The sequence below is a fragment of the Galleria mellonella genome, unplaced genomic scaffold (genome assembly GCF_026898425.1).
Source record: "Galleria mellonella isolate WM207_F2 unplaced genomic scaffold, CSIRO_AGI_GalMel_v1 utg87, whole genome shotgun sequence".
NCBI classification, from domain to species: domain Eukaryota; kingdom Metazoa; phylum Arthropoda; class Insecta; order Lepidoptera; family Pyralidae; genus Galleria; species Galleria mellonella.
The window spans coordinates 1,845,465-1,864,251 of NW_026442166.1; the positions used below are offsets into that span (position 1 = coordinate 1,845,465).

An 18,787-nucleotide genomic window follows, 5' to 3' on the forward strand; every position below is an offset into this window, starting at 1 on the left:
CTCAACCATCATCACTCATTTACCAGAGGGAGACTTTATACAAAAGTCGTTTACTTGGGTACCTCTGTTCCATTCGTGTTTCAACCGTGAATCAGTTGTGTTTGCATGGCTGTGTTTCGGTTTGAAGGGTAGGATATGGCGTGAATTTACAGGGTACAGAGGAATAACACCTGAGTCCTCAGGAATGGCAACGCATGGGGAGTATCATGTGCGAAACAGTATACTCTGTTATGTCCATGATACTGCTCATGTCTATAGGCGACGGTTACCACTTTCACCATCAGGTGGGCCGTCAGCTTGTTTGCCATTCTAATTTATATAAAAAAAAAACCTCGTATACTGCTAGCACAGGTAGGGTTACCATTCCATTATTATTTATTAAAAAAAAAAAAACTAGGCTACTAATCATATGTAGGTGGCATATTTAGATTTAAATAGAATGCCCCTCCCTATACTTTGGGAAATTGAATTTATTATTACATTTTTAAAGAAGTGTCCTATAAAAAAATGTTTTACTTCCCATACCCATTACATACTTTGATATTCGACGATTGATATTTGATATTCCCATGATATACTTTGTCATTTTCAAGCTACTCAAAAAAGACGGAAGTTCTCAATTCGCTTGTGTTTGTTTTTTATATTTATTACGTCATTTATAAACCGATATAGAAAATACTTTTTTCTTTATTTGAAAGGATGTTTCCAAACTGGTCCTATAGAGATTTCATCAATTAGTCTAAATTATTTCTAGTACTGCATTCGGGTTTTTTATTCCTTCCTTAAGATTGATTGATAAATAATGCTTTTAACATCAAGTTCGCCTTGTTCTATAATATACTAGCGGCCCGATTCGTGCATCGCTACATATAAAGTGAAATAATAAAAAAAAATGTAAATGACCGCATGAATAACATAACAACATGCTTGTACTGTCAACACTGAAAAAAGTTTCAATTTGACAGCACAATCCCATCTTAAAAAAAGTTTGAATTTCGCACAAAAATCCCCATTAACAATATGATACGCCATTTATTGAATGCATTTGTTACAAAAAATGTGATAAATGAAGAACCGCTCGACCGATTTTGTGTAAACTTCACATAAACCATCTACTAAATAGTCCGAACAAAGCTCAAACATTTGGGTTAGATAGGTGAGCCCGTTCTTGAGTTTATAACTCAAGAATTACAATGAAAAATGGCATTAATTTATTTATATATATGTATATGTATATATATATATATATATATATATATATATATATATATATATATATATATATATATATATATATATATATATATATATATATAGTATGTTAATTGTCGACACTTTGACGGTTCAACGCATCGTCACGAAATCCCGGTCAAACGACATATCCCGGTCAGGTAGACGGAGTCACGGGTAAAAGCTAGTAAATAAGGATTCACCAGAGGGAGACTTTGTACAAAAGTCGATTGCTTGGGTACCTCTGTCCCATTCGTGTTTCAACCGTGAAGCAGTTGTGTTTGCATAACTGTGTTTCGGTTTGAAGGATGGGATATGGCGTGAATTTACTGGGTACAGAGGAATAACACCTGAGTCCTCAGGAATGGCAACGCATGGGGGGTATCATGGGCGAAACAGTATACTCTATTATGTCCATGGTACTGCTCATGTCTATAGGCGACGGTTACTACTTTCCATCAGGTGGACCGTCAGCTTGTTTGCCATTCTAAGTAGTATAAAAAAAAAAAAAAAAAAATAAGGTAATTATTAAAAGCACTCACCATGTTCGCACTCAGCCGTGACACGCTACGATAATGTTATTTTCAAATTAAGACTGTACAGTCATGGTACGATTGCAAATCGTATATTTTAAAATAATAAGGTCACCCCGAACGACTGCCCCTACCAGTTACTTTTCTCTTGTCAAGGTAAAAATTATTTTGTCACTGAAATTAGAACAAATAACATACGTTTACAAGATGTACTTACATGGCATTTTAATATTTTAGATTGATAATTTGAGATTGTGTTCCACAAAATAACCGATTTCAGTTGTGGTAAATCCAGTTATTTTGTTTTATAAACTAAACTTCTGAATCAATATTGATAAAATTTCTGTGGAATCAATCTGTAAGTAAATTCTTTCAGTTTACAACTGATTTGAGAAATTCTTTTTTAGTTAAGTTTTCATTTTTGTAAAGAAAGGCAATGAAATTATTAAGGATGGAACTGTGGTATAACACCTCCTACCATCATAGGCTTTTTATCATCTAAACGATCTGTCACAATTACATTAACATTGAATGATCTACACCTATTCTATGTTTTAATATTGTATTATTATTACAACAGGAATCTAAACTATATTTCAGAGGACTGGCATACGTATCAACATTTTGATATTTGCATATTATATACCACAATGTACATGATGCTGTTCATATCTTATTATGCGTTGCAATTCCTAAGGACTATGGTGTTTTTTTTTTGATGGGTGAAAATGATATGGTAACCCCGCCTGCGCTAACGGGATACGCTGGCGGAGCACCAGTGAAGGGTGATTGATGAGAATGAAAACATGCCAGTTAGCTTATGATGAATTCATCAGGAATTAACCATGATAGTTTCCAGGGGTAACCGCGAGGAGGTCGACCTGTTTGGGTAAATTGCTAGCAATGGGATTCTCAGTCTCCATTACTAACAATCCCTTTCCCCCCAGGACTATGGTGTTATGCTTCAGTAGTCTGTAATTTCACTGCCATATTTTAACCCTTCAAACCAGGGGGAAAGGGAATTGTTAGTAATGGGTACCGATAGCGTAGACGGGGTTACCATACCATTATCATTAAAAAAAAAACTTTCAAACCAATACATAGCCAAACAGGTATAGCTACTTCCCGGCAGGAACACTAATAAGACAGAGGTTTTCATGTACTTTTGTACAAAGTCTTCCTTTGGCTTCATCCTTTTGTTTCTTGCTTCTCTAACCTTGTAGCCAATTAAATGACCGGGATAAAAAGTAGCGCCTGGCCTTTTCCATCCAGTGTAAGTCCATATATCCATGTTTGCAGTGTACAGTTTTTAATATACTGTAACTAATAGCATATTATCTGCGCTTTAGTTTTGTATCTACTTACCATTCACCGGTTCCGATGCTGAATAAAAATGGTGCCGTGAATGGACGGAGTTATTATCGATCGCGCGAAGCCAGAGAACACAGTGTAAACGATTAACTGCAATAGCGAAGCACTGGGATGGGGACGGAGTATTATAAATAGCTTAAATGTACCTAGACCTATTAAAAATATACTTTTGTTACAATACAAGTTAGAAAGGCAAACAAGTTGACGGTCCACCTGATGGAAAGTGGTAACCATCACCTATAGACATAAGCAGTACCATGGACATAACAGAGTTTTTTTTTTTTACCACTGAGGTAGCAAACAAGTATACGGCCCACCTGATGGTAAGTGGTTACCGTAGCCTATGAACATTTGCAATACCAGAGGTATTACGCGTGCGTTGCCGACCCTGAAGAAACCTCTTTACCTCCTTTTGAAGAACCCTATGCTGTAGTCTCTTGGAAAAACCTCAGCAGGGAGTTCATTCCACAACCTGAGTGTTCGTGGGAGAAAACATTTCTGAAACCGCGCAGTACGCGACCATTGAGCCTGTAGGACATGAGGATGAACTTTCTGTCGATGGCGAGCCGGACGATGGTAGAAAGTGGCTGTGGGCATCATATTGAACAATTCCTCTGAGTTTTATTCATTGTATAGACGGTAGAACACGCAGAGCGAGGCAAAATCTCTCCTAAGACTTAAGGGTTCGATACCGCTTGTGAGCCTGGAATCATCGACAATTCTCATAACTCGTCGTTGCAAGGAGTCGAAAGGTTCAAGCTGGTATTTAGGTGCTCCGGCCCATAAGTGACAGCAATAGTCCATGTGGGGCCGGATTTGCGATTTGTAGAGCATTAATCGCTGATCCGGCGTAGTATTGTTTACTGTATACACTATACTCTTTCGCCCATGATACCCCCATGCGTCGTTATTCCTGAGTACTCGGGCGTTATTCCTCTGTAAATTCATTGTATATTTGTTGTGTGAGTTGGCTCAATTACTTGTTTATTATCTTTTGAACGTTTAACTACTTAATCGTGATGAAATTCGGCATTTGACAATTACTTTTTTATAATAAAGAAAGACATATACTATTTTTAACCTTTTTTAATAAATGTTCCTGGAATGTTAACACTCACTCAAACGGTATACACTGACAGTGTACCAGTGAGGGATGATAGGTGAATAATGAAAAAGCAGGTCAGTTACACACAATACACCTGGAATTCAGCAAGATGGTTTCCAAGGGGAACCACGTGGAGTTCTACCTGACAGGGTATATTGCTAGCAATCCATCCTCACATGCTTGAACCTAAATGGTCACGCTTAATGCGGTTTCAAACAAATTTTCTTTCGTAAACCCTCAGGCTGTGGAATAAGTTCCCTCGCGAAGTTTTCCTTAGAAACTATTATATGGAGTTCTTCTAAAAAGGTATATTATAAGGATTCTTCAGGTTTGGCAATGTGAACTTGATACCCCTAGTATTGCAGGCGTCTATAAGCTACAGTGACTGTTTACACGTAGACAAGCTGTATTGCTGTTTGCCACCTTAATGGTATAAAAAAAAATGTATAGAACGAAATGGAGGGTAAAAAATATCTAGCAAAGAATAAAAGAATTTTTTTATCTTTAAATATATATATATTTTTTATTTTTTAATTACTTATTTCTAATTATATATCTAGGTTAACTATCTCTTCTATTTAGATATTTACAGTTTATGGTTACTAAGATATAGCATTATGATGTACATATATAATAAAAAGAAAGTGTAATAAAATTGTGTCACGACTTTCAATACAAATAGAAGTATCCATATTATATTGTGTCATGAGTCATATCTGCGACCTTGTATTGCGAGAGGATTTTCATAGAATAACCTAGAATACATTTAGGTAAATAGGAATACGTGATATTGTATATATATTGTGAATATTATTATAATAGTATATTCGACCCCGAGACGAAGAACTTGATAACACGATCCGGTCCTCGGATTACGTAATTGTTAAATGAGATCTGTAATATTCATGCGCCCCTACTATTGTACCATATCAGTCAGAATCCTTATTAATACTATAAACTAGTGACCTGCCCCGGTTTTACACGGGTACATAGATAATAGATAGATAAATTAGCATTTAATATTAGCATTAGCAATGAGGAGGTCCTGCTTAGTGTTAAGGAAAAAAGACAAATTATTAGAACTATTGAGGACAGAAGGGGAAAAATGTTAGGACACTTGATACGACACGACGAACTTATGAACATTATAATAGAAGGTAAGATAGAAGGGAGAAGGGGGAGAGGGAGACCGAGACATAGTTACATCGGGCAGATCAAGGAAGGAGTTGGTGTCGTGTCGTATTAAGAGGAAAAAGGAGACTCGCTGAAAATCGTAGTGAGTGGCAAGAGCTACACCGACAAAAGCGCAGCTCTTAAATGGATAGATAGATTAGCATTAACAAACACATTTTTGATATTTTAGCTTACATTATTATAATTTTCGTAGCGAACTTTAATATTTTTGAATATAATACATAGGAGGGAGAAGGGATTGTTAGTAATGGGGATTAGCATCCCCATTGCTAGCAATAAACCCTATCAGGTCGACCTTCTCGCGGTACCCCCTGGAAATCAACGTAATTGTTTTATTGTTGAATTTGCCACGATGGGCTAACTGACCTGCTTCATCTTCACCTGTCATCCTTCACTGATTCTCTACCAGTGTATTCCATTATCATTCAGTAAAAGAATATATATAATATATAGCCTATGATACTCGCAGACAATGTAGCTCTCTATAGGTGAATGAATTTTTATAATAGGGTAAATAGATTTTGAGTTTATCCCTTACAAACAAACATACATAAAATAAATCTTTTCTTTTTATAAAATTAGTATAGATTAACTTAGCCGACAGATGTCGTTTTGTCAAAAAATGTGATATCAATGTCGACATTTGATTAAAATTCTTGAATTGACAGCTACGAACATTTAGTATGAAGAAAAATAAAATAGTGTTTTTATGATTTTCCTAGCAATTCTTCTCTTCACAATAACCTTCTTTGAGCTTCAAGGAATATTTGGAAATAAAAACAACTGGATTGGTTTTACCGTACGTAGTATTATATTATCTGAGATCATACATACTCGAGTTTTGTCCTTAACAATACATTTAGCGATTAATTTTTATTTATATGGTAGTAAATATGAGTTTGTTTGTATTTCTTTGTTTGTTTGTTATTTTTAGGGTCTCAACAGCCAGCACTAAAGCAAGTCGACTAAAAAAAAGAGTCATCAAAGTAGTTTCGGTCTAAGACTCTGGTATTCAAATTTTACGTTACAATAAACCTGAGTTCAAGGCTTCAATAAAAGTTAAATGTTGTAACGCCTAAAGGAAAAAGGTTTTCTAGTCTAGAACTCGATGCGATTGAATCAGTAAACAAGATTTATGAAAAGGCAAAACAGCCTACAATAAACCTGAAAGCAGTGTGCTCTTTTGTAGTAATAAAATAAATAAATTGTTATCTTTCAAAATATTTATTTAATTTACAATTTTTTTTTAAATCTATGCACCGCCATTTACTCTCTCTAAACAGAGCGCAACGGTTGACTGGTAGAGAATGCCATCAGGCATTAAGTCTGCCCTGTAGACATGTTCTAATGAATGCAAAAGTATAAATAAATAAAATTTTACAGATTAACTGATACATTTGGAGACCTTTTATAAAATAAATGTCCAAATCGTATAGTCCCGCTTTAGAATGGACTACCCTTTCCTTTCCCGTGGGTGTTGCAAGAGGCGATTAAGGGAACTTAATAGTTGAGTAATAGACAGAAGCGTCCCTCGTAAAACATTACCAAAGCCTAACTGCGGTTACCATCCTACCTGCGAAATAGGGTGTTTTAAGAAATGTCACACTTCGCCCTCCATTAGTCGCCTCTTATGATCCTCACGGGAAAGGAAGGGGTAAATTATTCTATGCCGGGACCACACGGAATTACAAACGAAAAATTAAATCCTTCATCTTCATAATACTTGAATTAGTTCAGATAACCTTTCTAGTATTGTTGGTTAACATTCATATAGATGCCATGTCCTCCCGGCATAGAATACGCTACCTCTTCCTATCCCGTGAGTGTCATAAGAGTCGACTAAGGGAGGGCGAGCGATAAGCATCGGCGTTCCGCTAAAAACATCTCTAAAGCCTGATTGAGGTGGATAATCCTGCCAGTCGTGGCAACTTATGTTCAGCGTGTTACGTGGAAGCTTATGTTCAACAGTGGACAGTTAAAGGCTAAAGATGATTTATAAAGATGAATTCCAAATTTCACAAAGTGCTAATAATGTTCAGCATCAATAGGAGCTCATGGGTGCCATTCAAACAAACTCACTTTCACATTTATTATAATTAGTACGGATAATTAGAATATCAAAACTTTTTTTTTTTATACAACTTAGAATGGCAAACAAGCTGACGGTCCACCTAATGGAAAGTGGTAACCGTCGCCTATAGACATGAGCAGTACCATGGACATAACAGAGTATACAGTTTCGCCCATGATATCCTCCATGCGTTGCCATTCCTAAGGACTCGGGTGTTATTCCTCTGTACCCAGTAAATTCACGCCATATCCCAACCTTCAAACCGAAACACAGTCATGCAAACACAACTGCTTTACGGTTGTAACACGAATGGGACAGAGGTACCCAAGCAATCGACTTTTGTACAAAGTCTTTCTCTAGTGACTATTAGGGACATTTCATAATTTCATAAAGTTTCCACGAAAACCAGGACGCAGGTTAAACGCAAATTAGTTATTTCTATAACGTACAAATTTTACAAGAAATCGTCATCTCGTTATCTCAGTCATTATTCGTCCACTGCTGAACATAGGCCTCCCCCATAGACTGCCATAAGAAATGGTCCTGACCCACCTGCGTCCACTGACTCCCTGCAATGCAATTGAGGTCGTCTCTCCATCAAAAACTTTAGTTCTTTTGCGAATATCCTTATTTCGGATTCTGTCACGCATAACTCTAAGCATGGCCCTTAGCGTAGCATTACAAGAAATGTATAATAAACTTATACTTGAAAGAAATGTATAATAACTTATAACTTAATTAAAATACACATTTAATTGATTTAACTTTGTGTAAACACTTTTATGTCTAACGAGGGTAATGCGACTCAAGCCATAAACGCTAATTGGTAAACCGACGAAATGTATGGAATTTGTCGTTTTAAATTTCGCAGAATTTCGGTGCAGATGTTATTTTCAGTCACAGAGACTTACAGCTGGGTACCTTAATAGGTATTATTTTACTTGATTCTTAGAAATCAGAATTTCATAATGGCATTGTCATCTCAAGTCAAATTTATTTTCCCGTTAATTTTATTAATATGAAAGTTTGAAAAACGTTTATATGTTTGTTTTTAAGCTGAATGAATTTGAAAAAATTTTGTACTTGGACAGATTATAACAAGAATGTATATTTGCATTAGGATATTTTTTTACTAGAAGAAGACTTGGTACAAAAGTCGTCTACTTGAGTACCAGAGTCCGATTCATGTTTCTGCCGTGAAGCAGTTGTTTTTATAAGGTTGTGTTTTGGTTTCATGGGCGGGATATGACAATAAAATTACAGCGTGCAAAGAAATAACACCTTATATGCCGGATGGTTCCGGCAAAGAATAAGATATCTCTTTCTTTTGTTCTGGGTATCGTAAGAGGCGACTAAGGGAACTTAATAGTCTAGGGATGGGCAGCAGTGTTCCTCTTGACGCATCACCAAAGACTGACAATGGTTGTTAACCCGTCTGTCAAGCGTGGCAACTACTGGCAAAACTTCCCTTATGGGGGAGGTTTATGTTCAAGAGTGTATAATCAACGGCTAATGCGGTAAAAGAATAACACCTTAATCCACAAGAACGGCAACGCTTGAAAAGTATATTAGCATTAGCGATACAACATACTCTGTTATGTCCGTGATACTGTTCATGTCTGTAGGCGACGATTACTACTTTTCATTCTAAGTTGCGTAAAAAAAATATCCTCATTCATATAAAATATACAAACATAGTACATATAAAATTGGCAAACGTAGAATAAATAACTTGGACTATTATACATATATAATTTTCCGGTAGATTGTAACTGCATGAGATTTTTAAGGAACTATTTGTGATACGGAAGATCTATTCACCCCGTATATGTTTAGCTGTCAATATAGTGTAGTCACAGGGTATTTTTTTTAATGGATGATAATGGAATGGTAACCCCACCCGCGCTATCGGTATACACAGGCGGGGCACCAGTGAAGGGTGATAGCTGAGGATGAAGTAGGTCAGATAGCCCATCGTGACGAATTCAACAAGAATTGTTCACGATGGTTTCCAGGGGGAACCACGTGGAGGTCGACCTAATAAGGCATATTGCTAGCGAAGGGGCTGTCAAACTCCGTTGCTAACAATCCCTTTCCCCCCTGTAGTCACAGGGTAGTCGAATAATAAATATCATCAATAAAATGTAGGTACATAAAGATGAGATGGTGACAGCAAACGGCATGTGTGGAGAGGTGGAATAAAGAAAGTTATCAAGTGGTTTAAGCTGACCTTATTGAGTTTCGTTATTATAATACTAGTGAACAGAAACAGTATTTAAATATTATCGGCATTAGTAAATCACTGTTAAACGAGTTCTCCAATCTTAATTGATTTTAGATGATTACATACCGAAGTGGTAAGTTCAGACTTACAAATTGACATACCTAATTAACAGTTCCATACAATATTACAGTTAATAACGATGTGTCTTCATTATTGTAGCCTGAGGAAATGCCCTTGATTGAATCCTGAAGTTACACATTAATTATCCCTGAGGATAGCCGTAGTTTGGTTTTGGCAGAGTTCCGCAGCAACATAAAAACTCTCCTGGCGCCCAAATTTAGTTTTAGTTCAACATAGATTTAAGTTGTGATTTAATTCAAGTTATCAATCCATCTATTATATATTTAAACTAATAAATGTTCCTTTTATTTGCAAGATAACCCGTAACAATATACTAAATACTTATAATTATTTTCCTTAATGTTTTATTCTGTTAATTTTCTTAATTATACAATACCTACTTGTACAACAGTTAGTCCATTACCCTAAGGCTAGGTTTTGAAAAGATTGCTCTCAGCAATAAGACCGCCTTACTGTACTTATACAATTGTATCGTTATATTTATTAATTGTCTTGTTTATTTCCTACATTGTATAATGCAAATAAAGTATACTTAGTATATTGTATAATGCAAGTAAAGTATTTATTTATTCAAAAAATTTTCCGCCGCCATAATTCGTGTCAAAAATAATAAACTTGTACTGTGGCTCTTCCTTGTTAAATAAATAAAATTAAAATTTAAGTCCATGGTAGTTTGCTCTCCACTAATAAAAAAATATGTCCCTATGTTTGTGCAAGCATTACGTAGCACTACTGTTTAATTCACAAGGGACATTAGCCAGGGGTTACTACCCTACGTATGACGCGTGACATGAGCCTCAAGATGTACTTAATTATTTATTACAGAGTAACGCCTTATAAAATATTAGTGACTTGCCTTAACATAGTTTCTTTTTTTTAAATACAGTCCATATTACTCTGTAATAATATAGTCTTTTTCAACTTGAAAAAACTAGAATGGAAAAAAACATAAGTAATATTTACCAGAGGAAGACTTTGTACAAAAGTCGATTGCTTGGGTACCTCTGTCCCATTCGTGTTTCAACCGTGAAGCAGTTCTGTTTGTATGGCTGTGTTTCGGTTTGTCATTGTTTGCCATTCTAAGTTGTATAAAAAAAAAGGTATAAAAAAATATTTTACACATAAAATATAATGAAATAAGGCTACGTCACGCCCAAAGGTTGTGCGTGTCATCGATCCACTTCTCGTACACTTTTGATAGTCATGTGTTATAATTAGTATCTACTTTAATAATTGATTTTAATATATAAGAACTTATTTATTTAAAGAATTTTGTACATTCACTTTTAATATGGATATTTATTTAAAACAAAAATATATGCGAACGGACTTATCCCTTAGAAGAATTTCTTCCAGTCAATCTTGAGAATCCGAAATGAGAAAGTGTCTATAGGACTTGTATATAAAGCATAACATGGTACAAAAAGAATAAATTATATTACAGTGAACGCTCTATATAAGCAACCTCTCTATAAGCAACATTCTTTATATTTTATTTATTCTACTCAGCTTAGTTAGTAAAAGAAATAAGTAAAAATATTTTCCAGACGGTAAGTATTTTTATACTCCTTTTTTCCCTATAAGCAACTTTTCCCAATAAGATTTTTTTTTTACTGAAATTGGTTCAAATGAGTTGCTTATATAGAGTCTTCACTGTGTTAATAACTATACAGTGGGGGGAAAGGGATTGTTAGCAATGGAGTTTGACAGCCTCTTTGCTAGCCATATGCCCTATTAGGTCGACCTCCACGTGGTTCCCCCTGGAAACCATCGTGAGCAATTCTTCTTGAATTCGTCACGATAGGCCAACTGACCTGCTTCATTCTCACCTATAATCCCTCACTGGTGCCCCGCCAGCGTATCCCGATAGCGCAAGCGGGGATATCATACCATTATCGCCCATTAAAAAAATAGCTATATAGTTAGTAAGAGAATATATATAATAGGTACATGAAATTATAAATAAACTTATATGCACTACAACGTAGTCAGTATGGAATATTTGTCAATTTAAAATTTCTCTTTTACTCAGAGCCGATGGCAACGGAGCAGGAGTCGGGAGAGATGTCCGGCTGGCACCATGTTCTCCCTCGCCCCAGGACCCGATAGCAGTGGCACGGAGTATGCTGCTGACCAGAGTTCAGAGCACAGCACTCCTGCGAACTCACCCAGACATAGAGGAAGAAGAGGTTAGTAATTTAGTACAATGATAATTATTAGGGAGGAATGGGGGAGGGAGAGGAGAAAGGAGGGAAGAATCGTATTGACCGACAAATAATAGTACTAATACTTTTTGCCCCCTACCTTTACCTATTGGGACCATTTTTCTGATAGGGATAGAAGTTATTTTACCTTTCAAAATCAAAGCATTTAAAAACAGTTTCTATAAGAAGTAGATAAATCATATTTTTACGTTTTACTAAACGGTTTTTCCAATTTTTATCTTCATAAGAAAGTTTCTCAAACTTTAACGAATATTAATTAAAAAAAAAAACTAGTCGAATTGAATGAATGAACGAATTTGCATTATACAATATAGGGAATAAGCAAGACAATTAATAAATGTAACGACAGAGTTGTATGAGTACAGTAAGGCGTCTTATTGCTGAAAGTAATTTTTTCAAGACGACCTTAGGGTAACGGACTAATTGTTGTACAATTAAGTATGAAAATATTGCGTAATTTAGCAAGTTTGGAATAACAGCGTAAGACATTAAGGAAAATAATTATATACCTATTATCAAATTTGCAAATAAAGTTCATGGTACTATCTAATGGTTATCATACCACTTTCCATCAGCTAACGACCCGTTAGCTTGTTTGATATTTCTAGTTGTATAAAAACTTTACCTTTATTCGACACTCGGTTAAAATTCTCGTATGAAGTCGCCAAAGTAATATCTAAGGTGGAAGCTAAGCGTGTTATTGGATCCAGAATAATATTTTTACGAAAATCGTTTTATCTTCAAAGATAATGGCTTTTACTTTCTATATGAATTTGAAACTGTGAGGAAATTGGTAAAGCACTTATAAGTAATTCGTTTACGTATGATAAAATATAATATGTAAGAGAATTAGACTTTAATGCTTTATACATAAAATTAGGTAAAGAGATAATTTAAAAGGACGGCAGCATACCTGTAATGCTTCTGGTGTTGTGGGTGATCATGGGTGGCGGTAGTCCTTACTATCAGGTGAGCCACATTCTTGTTTGCCGCCTGTGTTATGAAAAAAATAGCACTTTGTCATCATTATTAATATTATAAATTGTTCATTTGATTACCTCTGTCATATTTTTATGTATAATTAATGTGTACAATAAAGTATTATAGTACATTACTGCAGCGGCCAGCAACTGAGGCATTGATGGACGAACGTGCAAATGTGGGCCGAGGCGTAGCCGAGGCACACATACGTGAGTCCATCAATGCCTAGTTGTGACCAAGGCTTAGATAGTACTTTTCTCAAACAATGCGCGGAAATCAAAAACAATTTTACTTTTTAAGTTCAATGACGAATAACGAACAATAATAATTTTTCACGCGCCATAATGTTTCTTTGTATTTTTTTTCAATATCAGCTTTCTATTTGCAAGCCAGTTCGAAATTTAAATAAAACCTTTTATTAGTCCTTGTACCTCCTTGGTAGCCATGTTTCAAAGTAAAAGCTCATTCCATTTTTAAATTACAGGACAGATATGAGTTTACATAGTAATTTATCTGGCCGCAAAACACGACAGATATGGATTTTCATACAACTTTTGCCGGCCGCTACCCGCATATATCTGGCCAGTACGGCAATTTGGATTTATCTCGAAGAAAATTGTCAAAATAATGCTCACATTTCCAAGCAAGTTTGAGAAAAATAAAGAAATTTGCAAATATGTTTGTTTGTTAACTTTAGCGCATTAACAGCTAAACCAGTCATTATGAAATTCTGTATACACGGGCTATATGGGATGAAGAAAGATATAGGCTACTTTTTATCCCGGCCAGGAAACAGTACCGGGATACGGTAATGCGGATTAGTCACTATATAAAGTACCCTGTGTATTATGCCATTATTTTCCCACTGCTGAACATAGGCTTCCCCTATAGACTGCTATTAGGAATGGTCCTGAGATGCTTGCACATTTCCCTTAAGACTCTGTAATGTCTTATGTCAGGACATAACTTATACCTATATATTCGTGTATCAAATTTTATTCAAATTCATTCAACAGTTCAAATGTCATTAAGTAATAAATATCCAAACATCTTTTCAACGATGGATTTGATTGCGGGCCAATTTTAATAAAAGAATGTTTATAAATTTGTTGAAGTCATAAATCATAATCATTATTATTTCAGCAGTTAAATGTCCATTGTTGAATATAGGCCTCCCCTAAGTGTGGCCACTACTAGCAACACCCCCCGTGTTGCTAGTAGTGGCCACACTTAGCAGGCGAATTAAGAACAGCAGTCAAGCTTTAGAGAAGTTTTAAGAGGGACGTTACTGCCCATCCCTCACACTCCCTTAGTCGCCTCTTACGACACCCACGAGAAAGGAAGGGGTGACTAATCTATTCCGGGAATACACGGCACTGGATTAATATATATGGATATATGGATACTTAATATTAATATTTCAATAACACTACAACCAATATAGATACTAAATTCGTATTACGTTTGATGCTACAAATATTTATCATGTTTTTATGAGCCTCGACAGGTTCTTGTCGTTTTTCTTTATAAAAACGACATTTTCTCTCATAATAGATAACCCTGGATGGATAGTTTCTTGCAAAAAAGTCTAGCGGACGCCGTGAAAGGGTTCAGTGAGTGTATAAACGATATACGTATAGCTATACGAACTCTTATCCTGTTGCCAACCTATCAATAGTTTTCATTATGTATCTTAATAGTCGTGATTGTGATATGCCCATCCTTTCCTTCTTTTATAACATACTCAATGGGGGGGGGGAAGGAATTGTTAGTAATGAGATTTAACAACCTCATTGCTAGCAATACATCCTATCAGGTCAACCTCCACGCGGTTCCCTCTGGAAACCATAATGATTAATTCTTGTTGAATTGGTCTCTATGGGCCAACTGACCTGCCATCATCCTCACCTGTCATCCTTTACTGGTGCCCCGTCAGCGTATACCGATAGCGCAGGCGAGGTTACCACTCCATCTTCACCCTTAAAAAAAACATACTCAATAATGACCCCAATTCTCCATCGTACCTCCACCCCCGGTTTACATTATTACCGCTCTGGTGGTAAACACTGCTGTCAAATTCAGTCCAAGAAGCTCGAACTTCCTTTGTGTAAGACATATTTTGTGGGGAAGTCTTTCTCGTATCGAGTTGCCCACTTATGGAACAAACTCACTTCTCACATACAAAAGAGTCGTTTTATTACCTCTTTTAAGAAAAAAATTTAATTACATTCTTTTTCCCTTGAGTCATAATCTTAATTTTTCATTTTTCTAATTGAACTGTGAAATCTTAAAAATCATTAAACTTTTCTAATGCAGGTAGTATATTAATTTAATAATTTATTAATTAAGTAGGTAGGTATTATATTTATTTATGGTATATGTATTTATGTAATATTTTATTGTATATTTTAATATTTCATTTAACTGTATATTTGTATACGTATTCTAAATATTAATAGTTGTAGCACTTCAGCTGTCCGCTAACGACATGCTTTCTAAGTGTATTGGGTTAACTGGAAGAGATCTCTATCATAGATAAGTCCACCCTTGCTCACAACATTTATAAATGCATTAACAATGTAATTTACAAATGCAATAAAGATTATATAGTATATTGTTGACACTTAGTGGAACTTTGTGTATGTATATATATATATATATTATACTTTTATAAAAAAGGTAGCAGTTTTAAAGCTTTTTTATATTATAAATAGGCATTATTGAGAAAGAAAGGAATACACCAAATAATGCATTATTTTAAAAATCCAAATAATTAAATTATTTTGGCAACACATTTGTTTCTTTTTACTTGAATGTATTATTACTTGAAAATAAAAAGGACGGGGCGACAGTGTATTTTCCGTGTATTTTATATAAACTATACTCCCTCATTAGTCTTATACAAATTTTGGCACTTTGCAATTTTGTAAAGTTAAATTTTGCTTATTAAGGAGAACAATCTACTTAAATTTAGAATACGAAAATCAAGTGTCTACAACACTAATTTCTGTATTCTAAATTCAAAATTTGAATTTAATGTGTCTATTGAAATTTTTTGTCACACAACGATTTATTTTGTCAAAATTGAAGTTGTTTTTTAATTATATTATACGAGTGTACCTGTTCAAGTGTTTACAATGAATAAGATTTCTATCTTTAGTGAGTCTAGTGCTTCACGAAATCTGAAGTCTTGAATAATTCAGCAGTCTTTGAATCGATATCTGTTTGCTTTAGCGGGGGCGGAATAATTACAATAACATTAGTAATTTAATAAGTTCAATATTGATTTTACTATTTTTGAGATAGACATGTTTAATATTAGACTGGGCATATGTTTCCTAAAAATAATTTATTTTATAAGATTTAAAATGGTAAACAAAACGACGGTTCGCATGACGGAAAGCGGTAACCGTCGCCTATAGACATGAACAGCAGTATGGCCATAACAGGCACTGTGATGTCTATGGTGTGGTATTATATATTTTAATAAATAAATAAGTGATGAATCAGCCGTTATTTGTCCACTGCTGAACATAGGCCTCCTCCGTAGACTGTCATGAGGAACTTGGCCGTTCCTTATGGCAATTTACCATTAGGGGGGGTTTTGCCAGTAGCTGCCACGCTTGGCAGGCAGATTGGTAACCGCAGTTTTAGCTTTTGGCGATATTTTAAAAAGGATGCTGCTGCTCATCCCTTTAGACTAGGATACCTTGTGTTATTAGGGACATAGCTATTATTTAGTATTATCTAAGATCATAATTCAGAATACTCAGATTTGAGCGAATTTAAAAAGTTATTTTTTTAAATTTACCTGACCGGGAATCCGGGTATCAAACCCGGAGCATTATTTGCTCAAAGCAACGTACTTATCATTACACAGAGAAAGTCATACAGTTACTAGTTTTTAACTACAACTCCGCGTACAGCAGTATAGATAAGTAGAGGTCAAGGGTCACAGTTTGGTATTCATGGGATACCAAAATGAAAAGAGATCATACTCAGAGACGCTAGGAGGACGAACTAAAGTAAGCAGCAGGTCTACACTGTCGTAGAGCAGCACGAGATAGAAACTATTGGAATTTTTTATATAATGGGTGAAAATGGAATAGTAACCCAGCCTGCGCTATCGGTATACGCTTACGAGGCATCAGTGAGGGATGATAGGTGAAGATGAAGCAGATTATTTGACCCATCGTGATGAATTGATTAAAAATTAACTAAAATGGTTTTCAGGGGGTACCCCCTGGAAACCATTTTAGTTAATTTTTGAATTTTTGATTTGAATTAATGTCACGCGAAGATCGACCTGTTAGGGTATATTGTTAGTATTGGGTCATGACATCTTTTAACTAACAATCCCTTTCTCCTGTACTGGAAGGAGTTGGACGTCTCCTCCTTTTCCATAAGGCACTCTATTTTAGCAAATAATTTTTAATATAGTACAGAATAAATGCTTATTTTTATCTTCTTTATCTTCGTGACCGATATGTTTAAATCCAGGTTGAATATAAAGTAACATATATACATGTTTTTCATCCTAGATATATCGTGTTTAACAAATATAGCTTTTTACCCGCTACTGTACGTGGATTTAAAATGTAGAAAAGTCAATGCAATAAACCACCTGCAGATTGCGTATTAAGATGATATGATGTATTAACACGTTGAGCGCCATGTCAGCCATCGGTGGCTGACACTAGACTTTCCGTTTAGGCCGCGTCAGCCATCGGTGTCTGACAGCGTGTAACATGAGAACTATAAAATTTTACACTATTTTACGGAATTACAGAAAATTTATTTAAAATTTATAGGAATCACGTTCCAAACGTAAACTACCTTCTACTACGATAGGAAACACCAGCTCCTGCAGTACCAGCGCTTCGAAGCGGCGCGCGTGGCCTGAACGGGATTGCTGTAGAAATACGCGTGGCGCTCAACGTGTTAAGATACCTAATTTTAAGTTAGGTCTTCAAGAACACAATTGTGATGCCGGATTAAACATATATATGGTACAACATAACCTTCAAGAAAAGAGCATATTCCTTTTTAAAAGGCCGGCAGCACACCTGCAATACAGTTAGTGTTGTGGGTGATCATGGGCGGCGGTAGTCATTTATCACCAGGTGAACCGCATGCTCGTTTGCCCCCTGTGTTATAAAAAAAAAACATACAGACAAAGATGGTAAAATAAAAAAAAAAAATGTTTTGGTTTCTGTTAGTCTTATTAAGACCCATCATATTATTTTTTCTTAAATATCTCCCATACCTATATAGACATCGTTTAGTTACAATTTTATTAAATATATGTATTAGTAAGAGAAAATAAGATAAGTATTATAAAAAAAAATATTCATCACATTCTGAAACAGTCTACAACTTCAGAGATTGACAAGATTAAAGTTATGTTTTTTTAGGGAACAAAGAGCAAAGACATAAATTATGTACGTTGTTGTTTTAACATAATGTAGCTGGTTTTATGTTCTGGCTTTTGTTTTTGCTGTTTATACTCGTTTCTCGAGTATAATAATATAATAGTTAATATGTATTTTTTCTACTGCGTGGTCTTAAAATAGGCTACTCGTTCCTTTCACGTGAGTGTCGTAAACTACCAAGTGAACTTTAATGTAAAGGGATGGGCAGCAGCGTCCTTTAAACACCACTAAAAGCCTAACAGATAGGTTGATAACCTGTTTGTCAAGCGTGGCAACTACT

At 35.3% G+C, this 18,787-nt stretch overlaps 1 protein-coding gene across 2 annotated transcripts in view; it reads left to right on the forward strand.

The window, feature by feature from the left end:
- LOC113519265 (multiple C2 and transmembrane domain-containing protein) overlaps positions 1-18,787 on the forward strand; it is a 163,619-nt gene that overhangs the window by 61,557 nt on the left and 83,275 nt on the right. For both annotated transcript variants that reach the window (XM_052902024.1, XM_052902025.1), the window contains exon 4: positions 11,902-12,058. In XM_052902024.1, coding sequence (XP_052757984.1) covers positions 11,902-12,058 — 157 coding nt within the window. The remainder of the gene's footprint in view (positions 1-11,901; positions 12,059-18,787) is intronic.